Source organism: Pongo pygmaeus, chromosome 5 (assembly GCF_028885625.2).
Source record: "Pongo pygmaeus isolate AG05252 chromosome 5, NHGRI_mPonPyg2-v2.0_pri, whole genome shotgun sequence".
Classification (NCBI taxonomy): domain Eukaryota; kingdom Metazoa; phylum Chordata; class Mammalia; order Primates; family Hominidae; genus Pongo; species Pongo pygmaeus.
In genome coordinates, this window is record NC_072378.2 from 50,388,955 (window position 1) to 50,402,832 (window position 13,878).

General features: G+C 30.3%; 2 protein-coding genes across 2 annotated transcripts; both read right to left on the reverse strand.

Moving 5' to 3' along the window:
• Positions 1-627: 627 nt before the first annotated feature.
• Positions 628-4,494, reverse strand: DEFB114 (defensin beta 114). Its single transcript, XM_054493319.1, has 2 exons — positions 4,381-4,494; positions 628-825 (listed from the first exon to the last, which is right to left on the reverse strand). The coding sequence occupies exons 1-2, from the start codon at positions 4,433-4,435 to the stop codon at positions 671-673; spliced, it is 210 nt and encodes a 69-aa protein (XP_054349294.1). The 5' UTR covers positions 4,436-4,494; the 3' UTR covers positions 628-670.
• A 4,489-nt stretch (positions 4,495-8,983) lies between these two features.
• On the reverse strand, positions 8,984-9,937 carry DEFB113 (defensin beta 113). The gene is made up of 2 exons (XM_054489966.1): positions 9,880-9,937; positions 8,984-9,174 (listed from the first exon to the last, which is right to left on the reverse strand). The coding sequence occupies exons 1-2, from the start codon at positions 9,935-9,937 to the stop codon at positions 8,984-8,986; spliced, it is 249 nt and encodes an 82-aa protein (XP_054345941.1).
• Positions 9,938-13,878: the final 3,941 nt, after the last annotated feature.

A 13,878-nucleotide genomic window follows, 5' to 3' on the forward strand; every position in this document is an offset into this window, starting at 1 on the left:
CTATTCCATCCAGAGCTAAGTAAGAAAATGCTAATAAGTCCAGGTAATGTTTTGTGAGTCTAAATTCTTTATCCAAAGTTCAGATTGTATTTAAACCCACTTCTTAATGAATCAGTTCTTAATGGATCAATGTTTAGATTGTATTTAAACCCAGTTCTTAATGAATCAAAAATGGATCTAATATCTCTTTTTGAATGAGGTTCTTGCAAGGTGACAGAGGAAGGGCTAGTGAGATTATCCGTATTCTCCTGAACTTATACTTTTAGCTCTTGCTTAGGCTTTTTGTGTCTTGACTCCAATAATCTGATGGTGATATTTAGACAACTGATAAGTCCATAAATATTGATTTTCATGAATCAAGTTTCTAATGAGATCATGGCTAAATTGGGAAACATTCAATTGTATAAGTTTAGGTGGCCCAAGACAGATTAAAACTAGACCTAAATTAGAGCAAACATAGCTCCAGATATGCTTATATCAAAACTGTTAGTTCAGAAAAATAAGAGAATTTCTATCTCATTCCATTGTATATGAAATTAACACTCACAAAGGAAGATAGCAATATTGGCTTATATATTTAATTATTTATTTCAGAAGTCCTAATTATATTCCCACACCTCTCTGCACTGGTGCACATGTAACTTCTTTGTTCAGAGATACGCCTTTCTTTTCAAAACATATCATCTTCTTCATATAACCTCTCAGTGCAGCAAATTTTTCTTGGTGAGGAACATATGTCTATTTGCTTTTCACTCTCGAGACAGTCTCTTTTACAATGACCGTAACGTTTGGTGCAACGATCAGCATCCACCAAGGTACATGTGGCTACAGTAAAAGAAGAGTAACAGAAATTACTAATCTTTTATTTAAGCATATATTACTTCTGATTTCATAGAGTATGATGTGTACATTGTACCAAGTTTAGAAAATACCAGAAAAAATCCACTACAACTATCTTATACCCCATGTATATATAAAATTAAAACTTGTTTTAAAATTAATATATGATTAAAAACTTCATGACACATATTATTCTCAAAAAGAATTCAAGATATTTGTAGAGCTACATGACAATGTGTATAATCTTTCAGCTATTTTTGGACAATCGTGTCATATCTAAAGTTTTTAATATTTTAGGATTATGATAAACAATGTGGTTTACATATTTTAATACTTATATGATATATCCTTATGACAGTTGTAAAAAAGTTTAATTTTAGAGTTTTGGTACTGCCACAAAAATTTATGCAATTTTTGCCCCATTGCAATTTTAATTTTTATGCCTTTATTTATGTTGAATACTTTTCCTTCTTTTTATAAAATTTTTTACATGCTTTGTTGATTATATAACTGGAATTTTTTAAAATTAATAAGTTCATAAGAATTTTAAAAATATATTGTAGATAGTAACTTTTATCTGTCATATTTGTCACCAATTGGTCTTCCTTAGTTGTTGTTTTTTATATTGTTAGTTATGGATTTTAAACAATTACACTTTCATTACAAGATACATAAATATTCAATTTAAAAAATGTAAACAATTTTGTATTTTTGTATGCAGAAATTTACAAAAATAATCTATTTTAATGTATTATTCGACCTTCAAAATAAGAAATTCTTGCATAGATTTTTTCGTCATAGTATTTTATTTATTATAGTATTTTTCTCTTTATATCAACTGTACTTGTCAGATATGTAGCTAACTTCATTTCTTTTAAATGATTAAATAATTATTCCACACTATTAAAATATTTTCTTCACCTCTTTAAATGATTTTCACTGTATGCTTAATGTTGTTATATGCTAAACTCACAAACTCTAGATCTCTTTCAGCTATCAATTGCATTGTATGAATATAGCTATGGATTTTTGAAACAGAAACAGCTTAAATTACAAAAATGTATAATAGAAACAGCAGGTGCTTTATTGTATTTTATTTCTTTATGTATAAACTTTAAAAAGAAAATAAAACAAACTTGCAGAAGAGTACCCAAAAATAAATGCTCAGCTAAGAGTGTTATTAAACATTAGAGACCTATATAAACACTACCCAAGTCAAGAAATAGAACATTTCCGGCACACTTGTGCCCCCTCACAATTACTATTCCTTTCACTCTTTCATTTCAAAAAAAAAATTGTCTTGATTTATATTTTGTTTAAGGCTGCTCATTTTAAAGCTTTATGTGAATGCAACAGTACAGCACATATATTTTTACATCTGATTTTATTCACTCACAATATTGTATTTTGAGATTTGTTCTTATTTTGTATAACTATAATTCTTCCATGTTCATTATCATATAGTGGACCGTTACATACATATACTACATTTTAGCCTTATCTGCCGATGAATATTCAGGTTGTTTCCCATTTTTGAATACTTTTGTACTTGGCTCTTGGGGCACATGCTCAGGCATTTTTGTTGGGCATATCCCTAAGGGTGAAATACAATGGTAAGGTGTCTACATAGCTTCAACATTAATAGACAAGTGCCAAACATATGTTCAAATAATTGGTGCTAACTTAAACTTCCAGAAGCATTGCATAATAGTTTCAGGCATCTAAAACCTAAGAAATGCTTGATATTTTCAATTTAGTAATTATGATGCGAATGTAATGACACCTCATATATCTTAACCCATTTTATATTTCATAATAAAATGCCAATTTTTCTGATCACTGAAAAAGGGTAACATGTTTTCTTATGTTTACTGACCTAATAAATATCTATCATTTAGAAAGTGATCCATCTTTGGTTTTCTATTGGACAGTCTTGTCTTTTTTATATTGTTTTATGTATGTTCTTTATATATTCCAGTTGTGTTCCTTTTGTATGCTAAATGTATTGAACATATTTTTCTCCATATAGAGCTTGCTTTTTTTAGTTGATGTTTTTTGACTGACAAAAGTTTCCAAATTTTAATGTAGTCAATACTATTTTTTCTACTGATTAAGAAATACTACTACTTGTATGTTAAAATTGTTAGTAAATTCTTTTACATTAACTTGTATGCTTTATTGTTTTGCCTTTTTCCATGCTTGCATCTCAGGCTATTTGGAATGAGATTTTGGATGTGGTAAGAGGCAATAGTCAAGTTTCATTTTTTCTTCATATGGCTATGCAATGGAACCAGCCCTATTTATTGAAAAGCTTATTTAGTACATTGTTCTGTAGTGCCATCTTTATCTGTTTCTGGGTTCTCTATTCTCCATTGATGTATTCAAAAATTTATATGTATTAGATAATTTCTGAAAAAATTACATCTAATGAATCTGAACAACAACAAAAAGAAATAGAAAATCTAAATGTTTCTAAATTCATGCAGGGAATAGAATCCATAATAATTAAGCTTCTATAGGGAAAATACCTAGCCCAGATAGGTTCACTGTTGAATTCCAAACATTTAAAGAAGAAATAACACCAATTATACACAAACTTTTCCAGATAATAGAATATAAAAGGATGTTTCTAACTTATTTTATGAGATCTACAATACCTGGTATTAAAACTGATCAGGACATTACAAGAAAGAAAATTACTCATTAATACAGATGCAAAAAGTTTCTTGTTCACAATATCCTCCCATGATCATTTTGATATCTGTAGCATATATACTAATATCTCTGATAAAGTTTAGTTTTGCCTTCACTTTTTCTTTACAGTTTTGTCAAAGCTTTATTAATTTTGTTAGTCTTTTCAAAAAACGAAATGTGGCCTTTTTTATTTTCTCTAGTGTCTGTTTTCTACTTATATCTAATTATGTCTTATTACATGCTTGTAACTGTCATTTTAATTTGATTTCCTTTTTTAACTTCATCAGTTAAAATTTTAGTTACATTTTTAGTTTTAATTCCTTTTAGATATATGGATATAACTACATTAATTTCCTTGTAAACCCTACTATGAACTTTGATTTATCTCATTTTTATTACTATTCAGTTCAAAATATTTTCTAATATCCATTTGATCATCTTATAGATTCTGTTACTGATATTCCAAGAAATATACACTGCTGTTCTCAGTTCATTCAGTTTCTCTAGGGTCTAATTACTTTTAAGCCTTCACTTCTGAGACTTATAAATAAATTTAATATATTATAGTTTTCTTAACAATTTAAATATCTAGAAGAAAACTCAATCCAAAAAAGCTGAAAGATCTTATCTTCATTATCTCATTTTATCTACGTATTTGGAGAATGAGGTGGGTAAAGTACATCAGTATAATGATATTATCAATGAGGAAACCAAGATTCAATATAATCAAGACACTTCTTTAATTGATAAGATTGCATTAAAAATTTGCATTCTACAATTAATAATTTATTATTTCTATTTCTAGTGAGAAGTTTTACACAAATATAACAGAGATATCTATCTTACCTGGTAGAATGAAGGTCACATAACACAGAAAATGGAGATAGAAAAAGATCCTCATTCTGTAGAAAGAAGTTGTTGAAAGATTTGGTAACAGAATATAGAGACTAGAGAACTTTCCAAAACCCAAAAGATGTTTACTATTTATAGTTTTCTCATGGAAGAGAAACTCTCTTTATCTGGAAATTGTTTTAATTGTGTGTGCCTATCTCTGCTCCAGTGACTATGGCTGTGGGCAGAATTACCCAAATTGAAAACACTTGAAAATAATGGAGCTTTTGTGAGGAATCCCTCTGTGAATGATAGCTGTAAACATGGCATCTTCCTTTCATTGCTAATTAATTAATGATCAATGCAAAGGGGCATCCATGGAATAAATTTAAGGTAAATACTTATTTACTACTTCAGAAATAAAACAGCTGAACATTGTCCATTAATCTGCTGATTACTTTTCAAAACTTACTGTAATCACTAATCTGGTGTGTCAATTCATCAATATGCCTGCATATCAAAAAATTTTAATTGTATCATGTTATCCCATTAATTTCCCCCAAATTATTCATTTACAAGACCCAAATATTAAGCCTCACTTTCATCATTAATTTCTGTTACATTTTTCAGATGGAACTTAAATATTCACGAAACTCTTGTTTTCCTAGTAAAGCTCAATAATTCTCCACTTTTTTTAACATTTAAATATTTTATTACATGCACACAATAAATAATGAGAAGAGACTGTGATGAATAGCAATAATTTCCTGCCCACTAGGCCCTCTAGTGATTACTAACATAAGAACAAGGATATAGTTTCTATCTTATCTTGGCTTACCAAACAGAGTACATCTCTTGGTTTCTACTAAGAAAATTATAAATTTAGATTACTTACACTCTTTTCTAGGCTACCTTTATCAAATATTTTGAAGTTATGTTAATTTTTTAAAAATGTTATAGATTATCTTCAATAAAACACATATTTTTCCTATCAACTGTAGTTGCAATATTAAGCCTTCCTCATTTAAAATGAAAATATTAGCCCTCTTGCTAGTTACTCCAGCAATTCTCCCCACTTTTCACATCTCATTCATTTGTTACACATTTCCTTTTATCTTCTGTAAGATAATATGTGTATTGTATATATAATTAGAATTAAAACATATACTTTATTTTTAGACTGCAATACAATAAGTATTATTAATTATATTGCCTTTATCTATGTGCCCAATATCACAACACTTGGGTTAATCAAAGAGAAATGCTCTTGATTTCAAAGTCAAATTGACATTATTATTAACATTATTACAAATAATTTCTTTTATATCTTTCTTTTCTTCTTTCTGCTTTCTTTTTTCTTAAGTTTTTTTTGTGTTTTTTTAAAATTGTTTTATATTTGGTTATGTCATTATTGGAAAGTATTTCTTCCTGCAGTTTTCTTTGTATATACTGACAAAATATAAATAATGGGCATTCCCTATCGTCAAATTTATCTGAGTAGCATAGGTGATTCCTGAGACTGCTTCATTCTAAGATTTTTCTAAACCTGCCCTCCTGAGTTTAATTTACTGTGATCTAGATCTTGTGTCTTTTTTTGTTGTTGTTCTTGTTTTTCTCCCTCCAGAATTGTTTTCAGAAAAGATTTTTTTAAATTAGAATTTCCTTTCTAAACAATATTTTTATTCTGCCCTCACATTTAGTTATTTGGATGTTAAGTCTAGGTTCAAAATCATGTTCCTTCAGAACTTTGAAGCTGTTACTCTACTAACATCCGGCATCCAGTCTTCCTGATGAAAACTCTAATGCTGGGATAGCTCCTTTTAAATGTTTTAATTTTTTTCTCTCTTGATGTCATTAGGACATTGGTTTTCTGATTCAGTCTCTCAAACTTTATGATTCACACATTTCTTATGAATAAGTTATCTTTCTGGTATTGGTGAGCTTATATCTTTCCTCGGATCTGGGAAATTTTCTTCTCTTTCTATATTTTTTTTCCTCAGATAAGTTCTTCCCTCCTTATTTGTTTGTTTATTTTCTCTCTTTTGGGGATGTTTTTAAGTCAAACATTTAGCTATTTCTCCATAATTCTCTCTCCTACTTTTATATATATTTGTTATTTTTTGATTTTAAATAAATCTTCTACTTTTATATTTAATTTTGCAATTTTTTAAGCAAAATTTTTTTCGTTTGCTAAAAAAGGAATATAAGTGCCATTTTCTGTTCTTTGATTATTCTTATGTCATAGAATTATAGTCCTGTATTATAGATGTAAAGGCTTCTTGAATACCTCTGTAAATACATTTTAGAGAGATTTTGTTTGTTTTTTGTTACATTATATTCTTTTCCTTGATCTGTTTTCTCAGAGTCTAGCATTCTGTTTGTCATTGTGATCTTAGATATTCATGCTGCTGATTTTACTCATATGTTGGATGAAGAACTGAATACATTGTAGGATTTCCTTGGTTGTCTTGCATATCTTTTCCTTTCTGCAATGGAATTTTCATGGTAAAGTCTGTGAATGTGGGCTGAATGGGCTTCCTTACTACAAGTAGAATGCCTTATGACTCCCTATATCTTGAAGAAGAAACCTTGCTATTTTTCCAGAGGCAGAAGTTTCTATACCAGAAATCTTAGCTCTCTCCACAAGATTTTAATTATTCAATTAGATTGTGATTGTATTTTAAAAAGCTAAAAATCTCATGAGGGAAGAACTGTGGAGATTCAGTAATCTTTCTTGAATAAACAAAGACTCCTTGGATTTTTTTGCAAGTCTAGTTAATTTGCAGAGTTCTTTATAAAGTGTATTTAGACAATTTTATGACAATGTTTTTCTTCCTTTTATGGAGTAGCAGATTTTCTGAATTTTTTATGCCATTTTTCTGGAAGTCCTACCCATAATTTTTTGCTTATTGCTACTTAACAAAAATTTCTGTAGTTTGAGAGTTAAGCTCTGTTCTGATTTATATTCTTGTGCAATAAACTACTTTAAAACTTTTTGGCTTAAAGTAGAAGAAAAACACAACATTTTATTATGCTCATGAATTGTGCATGACAAAAAATTAACATAGAATATAATGGAGTATGAGGTTGCCTATTTTCTTTATGTCTGAAAACTCACCTGAGAGATACAGCCTAGGAGTGATTTCATATTGGCTAACTCCTTCTTATCCTCCTTTGTGGGTTCCAGTTCTTCACATAGAATTATTTAAATCCTATTTCTTGGGATTTCATACTTTTCCACCTTGGTCTGTAGCCTTTCATTGGGTGATTTTATCTCATTGCTTTGGTTAATGTCTCGACAAATCTATATTGGAAGCACATTTTTCTTTCTTGAGCTTCACACATGAATATAGCAGAAAAGTGTAAACTTTAAGTGTTCCTTACCAAGTTTGCTCCTCTGACTATATTTTTTATTGAGTGATCACATAGTTAGGCAAATATTTCAAATAAGAAAACTGCAAGTTATCCATTTCTCTTAAACCTAAAATTCACTGAAACTCTTTGATTTCTTCTAAGTCAGAACTCTGCCCTAAATTTTTATACTGTCCAAATTGTTGTTATAGGTTTAAGTAAGAAATACATTCGGTGGATACTTCGAATTCTGAATGCCAGGTTTTACTGATGCTTTATAATTAATAAGAAAGTTTATGTTAAAGTTATTTTAATAGTATAATAGAAATTAATGTAGAATATGGAAACTTGGAAATCCAATGAATTCATTGAAGACAAGGACAAAAACAGAAGCATTAAGTATTGAAGTATAAGATGAAAGAAGTTAAATAAAATTCTTGAGGACCAAGAGAGAAGACCCTTGGATTGGCAGCCTATGTTTAAGATTGATTGTAATAGTCAGCTTTGGATGTTAGAATTAGAAGTGACTTTTCTTTTTTATCTTTGAACATTTCTATATTGTTCTAAATTTTCGTATTATTTTAAAATTTAAAAAGCTGTTAAGAAGTTTTTAATTTGCTTTTATCCTGATCACAAAATTATAAGTATATATATATAGAATAATATAATATTATAAAGAAGTAAATAAATCAGCCATGAACCCATCTCTCCAACATAACTACTCTTAGGGTTTAGTGTTTTTCCTCCCGCTGTTTTTCTCTTTTGATGTATTTTTACAGGGGTAAGGTGTTAATATATTTCATTTTACTCCCTTTTCAGTTTGATTAGCTCTTTCTTAAAATTATTTTTATCAATCTTCTGTTATTATGTGATTAGCATCTATATAACTTTGTGTCCAAGAATCAAACACATTTATATGGAAACTAAGAGAAGGCACATAAACCATAATTTATGTTTAGTATCTCAAAGATCATATGAAAATAAATATTTCTGTACCAGGCAAATAAATAGGTCACAGATGAAGAGAAAAAGAATCAAAAGTCCTCTGTCTCATGGCTGGAGATAAACTTCTGCCAATTTAGTGAAAAAGATGCTACCACTCTTTTTTTCTTTATTTCTCTTGTACTAAGCCAACATTGAACTCGCTAGCCATGATATAATTGTGTAATCCAGAAGGCCAGAGATCAACAACTTAAATATAGATTGATAAGTAGCAAGAATTCATTTTTATTAGTAAAATTGTTATACAGTGGTTTATAATTATAATTTATTTTTGATGGAGTGTAGTAATAATTTTGTTAATGATTGGCTTTTGGTATTCCCGTACCACACAGCAGGGGTTAACATCGCAGTAATAATATACATATTCCCAGCTGTTGCATTCTGGCTTGCAAGCACCACGAACAAGTTGACATTCTCTTTTTCTCTCTGCACTTTCTCTTGTTTTTTTCTGTGGAACTAGGAAAAAGCAGCTATGAACATAAGTCCAGATTTAATATCCTTAGATACAGAGATGAATAAAGTAAACTCTTTAAAATGTAGAGTTGAACCATTTTGTTTCTGAAATCATGCCCAAGCAACTCTATTGAAATTTTTCCCTCTCTCAGCTGGTATAATATACTTATTTATCTAACAATATTGCTTTTGTCACCAGCTTTTTAAATTATCATTTTATAAACAGAATATTTTTAAATATCTAATTTGTGTATGCATCCTCAAGAGTAAAGAGAAAAAGACATGGAAGAAATAGTCCACATGTTCTGTGTTCTAAATAATCATCCACCTCCAACCCCTTTTCTCTCTACCCCTAGCAATCATTAGGTTGGCTGTAAAAAGCTTAATTTTGACGGTAGCTACAATAGCAGTTGGTAAAATTAATTTTGAAACAGAAGGCAGTGGGGAGTATCTAAAAAATTATAGTGTCATCACACAAAACAACAAAATAAATAAATTTAATTCTACATCTCAGGAAACTTTTAAAATTATTTTCTCAACTACCAGTTCTACTCATTTCTTCCTCCATGAAAAAAATAGAGTAAATTACCTTATAAGGAGTTCATATGAAATCTCCTAACAATAATTTATTTGTTTTTATTATTTCAGAGTAAAGCATTTATAAGAATATTTTGCCTTTCACATCTTTTCTATAATAACAAATATTACCTGATGGACCACAAGACACAGTGAAGACAAAGGTCAGAAAAATACAAAGTATCTTCATTGTTGATGCAGTTACACTTGAGTAAAGTTGAGACAGATCTCAAAATGTCTCAGAATTGTGCTAGTCTTCGGTAAAAGAAATATGGGCTCTTGTTTTTATAGCCTTCTTGGCGTGATTACAGTTCTGATTAATGCTGCCTTTCCAGATTGAGTGCATATTCATGTAAGTATTGTGAAACAGCAAACAAGTATAGTAGAGAGTTTAGTGCTGTTACAACCTCGGTGAGCCAAACATGAATTCATTTCATTTTTGTAAGTAAACAATGGGGTTAAAGTATTCTTGGTCACTAATTAATTGAAAGCATATAACCAACATAATTTACATTTTCAACTACATGCTTTTTTGAGTATTTATTATATACCAGGGGCTGTTCTAAGTACCTTATAAGGATTAATTCTCACGACAAATTCTATAACATAGGAACTTCTTAATTTTCAATTGAGAAAACTGTGACGCAGGCAGATTATGTAATGGCTCACAAATTATACATGTAGTCATTGGTGGAGTAGAGATTAATTATCTCTACTCCATGACAGAGTATTTTATAGAGAAAGAAATTAGAAATATATTCTGTAATCTGAGTTTAAAAAGCAGCAGTCCAGTCCTCTTGTCTTTTGTGTACTTCATTCCTCACTCAAAAGGTACCTATGTATTTATAGCCAGACCATGAAAAATCTATTTTCTTAATATTTTCTCCCTATAAAATGCTATATGATGACAGAGCTCATTCTCTCAGCCTCCACCCTCCTCATTCTCTCAACTGTATGTTGGGTTTGCATCATGTGTAGTTATTCTCTGTACACATGGCCTGAACCATACACTGTTTCTGTGATTCAATTTTTCTAGAAATAGAAAATATTTCTATATCACTGTTTTAATACTGTTATACTAGCAATTATCATAGTTGGACTATAAGAATAATCAGTATCATTATTTACGTGCCATGTAATGATGACTCAGTCATGAAATTATCTTATTCATAGGAGAGAGCAGTGTGTTATGAATCTAAAGAGCACTAGATTTGGGTAGGGAAAGCCAATCTTGGGGTCTGGTTCTCAGCTTACCATCTATATATTTGGAATAAATAGTCATCTATCTAAGCCTTAGGATTCTCTTCTTGAAGTCCAGATTGGTAGGACCAAACATATTCAGAGTTTTCATAGCAAGGATCAAGTAGAAAACGTGTAAAAAATAATTAATAAGTAATTGATAAATGAATTTAAACAATGTGGTCCACTTTCATAAATCTAGAGCTGGGTTTTTAAATCCAAAAAGATATATCCTTACAACTTAATGATATTATATTATCATTAGATGAGATCATTATTTTTATTTATATTTGTATTTAATTTATATTCTAACTCCTTCTGTCATTGAGGGAAAGAAATTAGAAATATATTCTGTAATCTGAGTTTAAAAAGCAGCAGTCCAGTCCTCTTGTCTTTTGTGTACTTCATTCCTCACTCAAAAGGTACCTATGTATTTATAGCCAGACCATGAAAAATCTATTTTCTTAATATTTTCTCCCTATAAAATGCTAAAAAGAGCCCTTTGAACTGTTGGAGATTTAATAAGACTAATTGTATATAAGCAGAGAAAGATAGCAATGGCAAATTTTAAAAAGCGGGCAGTATCATAGTGATTGCATGTGTAAGAAAATGACCTTGGACAGTAGGGCCCATTTTTGCTTGAGTGCTACCATATCCAATTTATCAGTATAAAATAAGCCACTTCTATTGAGCTGGCCCATCAACTAAACTCATAAATTTCATATTTTCCCCTATCTGTTTAAAGGTGAAGTTGGGTCAAATTATGTCTGAATCACACTGAACAAAGGTAAGGGTCTCACTTCTCCCAGGAAGATACATAAGTAGAATCAAACAAGATGCACAGAAAGCAAGTTATTTGAGTTATTTATTGCTTACAATGGGCATCTTATGGTGTAATTGGGAAGAAATCCAGATTCTATATTTCTATTTACAAAATCATTTTATTTGTTTCTTTTTGTTTTTTATGGAGAAAGAGACAAAAATAGAGAAAGTTGAGTGAGAATGAGATTGGGGTTGTGATTAAGGGATTGTGATTTTTTAAGAGAGAAAGACAGAGACAAAAATAAAGAAAGTTGGGTGAGAATGAGATTGGTGTTGTGATTAAGGGAAAAAAGAGGAGGTGCAGAGAAAATTTTTAAGAATAGAGAATTGACTTGAAATGTGTGAATTAAATAGTAAGGTGGATAAGCCTTCATATTTCTACTTAATTGAATCAGAATTTAGGAGTTTGAGATTTTTTTTAAAAGTTTTATCTTTCTTCTTACAATGTTAGATAATCATAGGCGGTAATTGTATAGTTTAGAGCTACAGGGAAGGATTTTTGGAGAGGTAAGTTCTTTGTAAAAGAGAGGGTGGTTAGGCTTTACAGATGTTCAGCTGAGAATTGCCTATGAGGAGAACTTTTCTAGGCCAAGAGGTGGATAATGCTGAGAAGAGAGACGATCAGAAGAATATACCAAATGCAATGCTATTCTCTTACAAGAGTTGCTAATCAAAATTTTGATGTTTTCTTTAAGTCAATACCAATAAAGTATTGATTTGTCAGTCAGTCACTGGGTCTCAGCTTCCACATTTTAGGAATAACAGCCTAAAACAACATATGGTTTCTTTGCAGAGCAAAACCATAATGTCATTCCCATTCTTTGCTCTTCACTATCACTCACTGCGTTATTGCAACTCCTCCCCACCCCCAAACACAAAACACAGTATATTTCAATGGCCTATTTTATACTGATGGCCACAAAACTTTAAAGTAAAAAAAAATCTGTTACGTGACTAATTCTATATAACAGTGACATTGATTGGCAATTTGAGAAATTTTCAAATCTGAAAGAATCATACAACATTTATTTTACAGATGAAGCTAATAAGAATTACCAAGAAAACACAAGATGGCATAGGCAGATGCTAGTAGCTGGATTTTCTGCCACAACTTTTACTTATTTCCACCCCAAAAGCTCTTACGTAAGCTCCAGTGTGGAGAGTTCTTATATTTAGAATCCATGAATCTGAAAGACTAAGCTTCTGTCATGCCTGATTCTGCTGTACCTTATAACAACTATTAAATGCTTATTGCCTGCAGGCACTAGTTTATATAATTTACATGTGCTAATATGTTTAAACTCATGAAAGCCCTAAGACATAGGTATAATGTTTAGCCCATTTTCACATACAAAGAAACTGACACAAAGATATTTAAGTTATTTACCCAAAGTCAATCAGCTGGCTGGTAAGTGGTGAAACTGGAATTAAACACATTACATTTTCAGAGCCCACATGCTTAACCATTATTACTACATATCCTAAATCACTTGGGATAGTTGTCTTAGAGTTCCAAGGAAACTTATATAAAATGGAAATATGTGGTTTCTAAGACAAAAGGAATATTATAATTTATTTGTCTACTCTCTGTATTCATTTATTTTTAATTTTCAATTATTATGAATACATAACAGTTGTACATATTGATGATGTACATGTGCTACCTTCATACAAGCATACCATGTGTGATGATCAAATCATGGTAATTGGGGTATCCATCGCCTCAACCACTGATCTTTTTTTGTGTGTCAGTAACATTCCAATTCTACTCTTTTCGTTATTTTGAAATATATGGTAAATTATTGTTAACTATAGTAACTTTATTGTGCTACCAAACACTAGCTGTTATTCCTTCTATCTAACCGTATTTTTGTACTTACTAGTCATTCCTTTATTCCCCACCTCCTTACTGTCCTTTCCAGCATCTGGTTTAACTTTTTTTAAGTTCTCACATATGAGTGAGGGTGTGCAATATTTGTCTTTCTGTGGCTTATTCCACTTAACATAATGTCCTCTAGTTCCATCCTTGTTGATGCCAATAACAAAATTTTATTCTTTTTCATGGCTAAG

Bases quoted from the DNA above. Each gene is read 5' to 3' on its own strand.
- DEFB114 (XM_054493319.1), bottom strand. From the start codon at position 4,435: ATGAGGATCTTTTTCTATCTCCATTTTCTGTGTTATGTGACCTTCATT. The intron at 826-4,380 runs GTAAGATAGATA...CTTTTACTGTAG, and splicing joins TGTGACCTTCATTCTACCAG to CCACATGTACCTTGGTGGAT.
- DEFB113 (XM_054489966.1), bottom strand. From the start codon at position 9,937: ATGAAGATACTTTGTATTTTTCTGACCTTTGTCTTCACTGTGTCTTGT. The intron at 9,175-9,879 runs GTAATATTTGTT...GCTTTTTCCTAG, and splicing joins TGTGTCTTGTGGTCCATCAG to TTCCACAGAAAAAAACAAGA.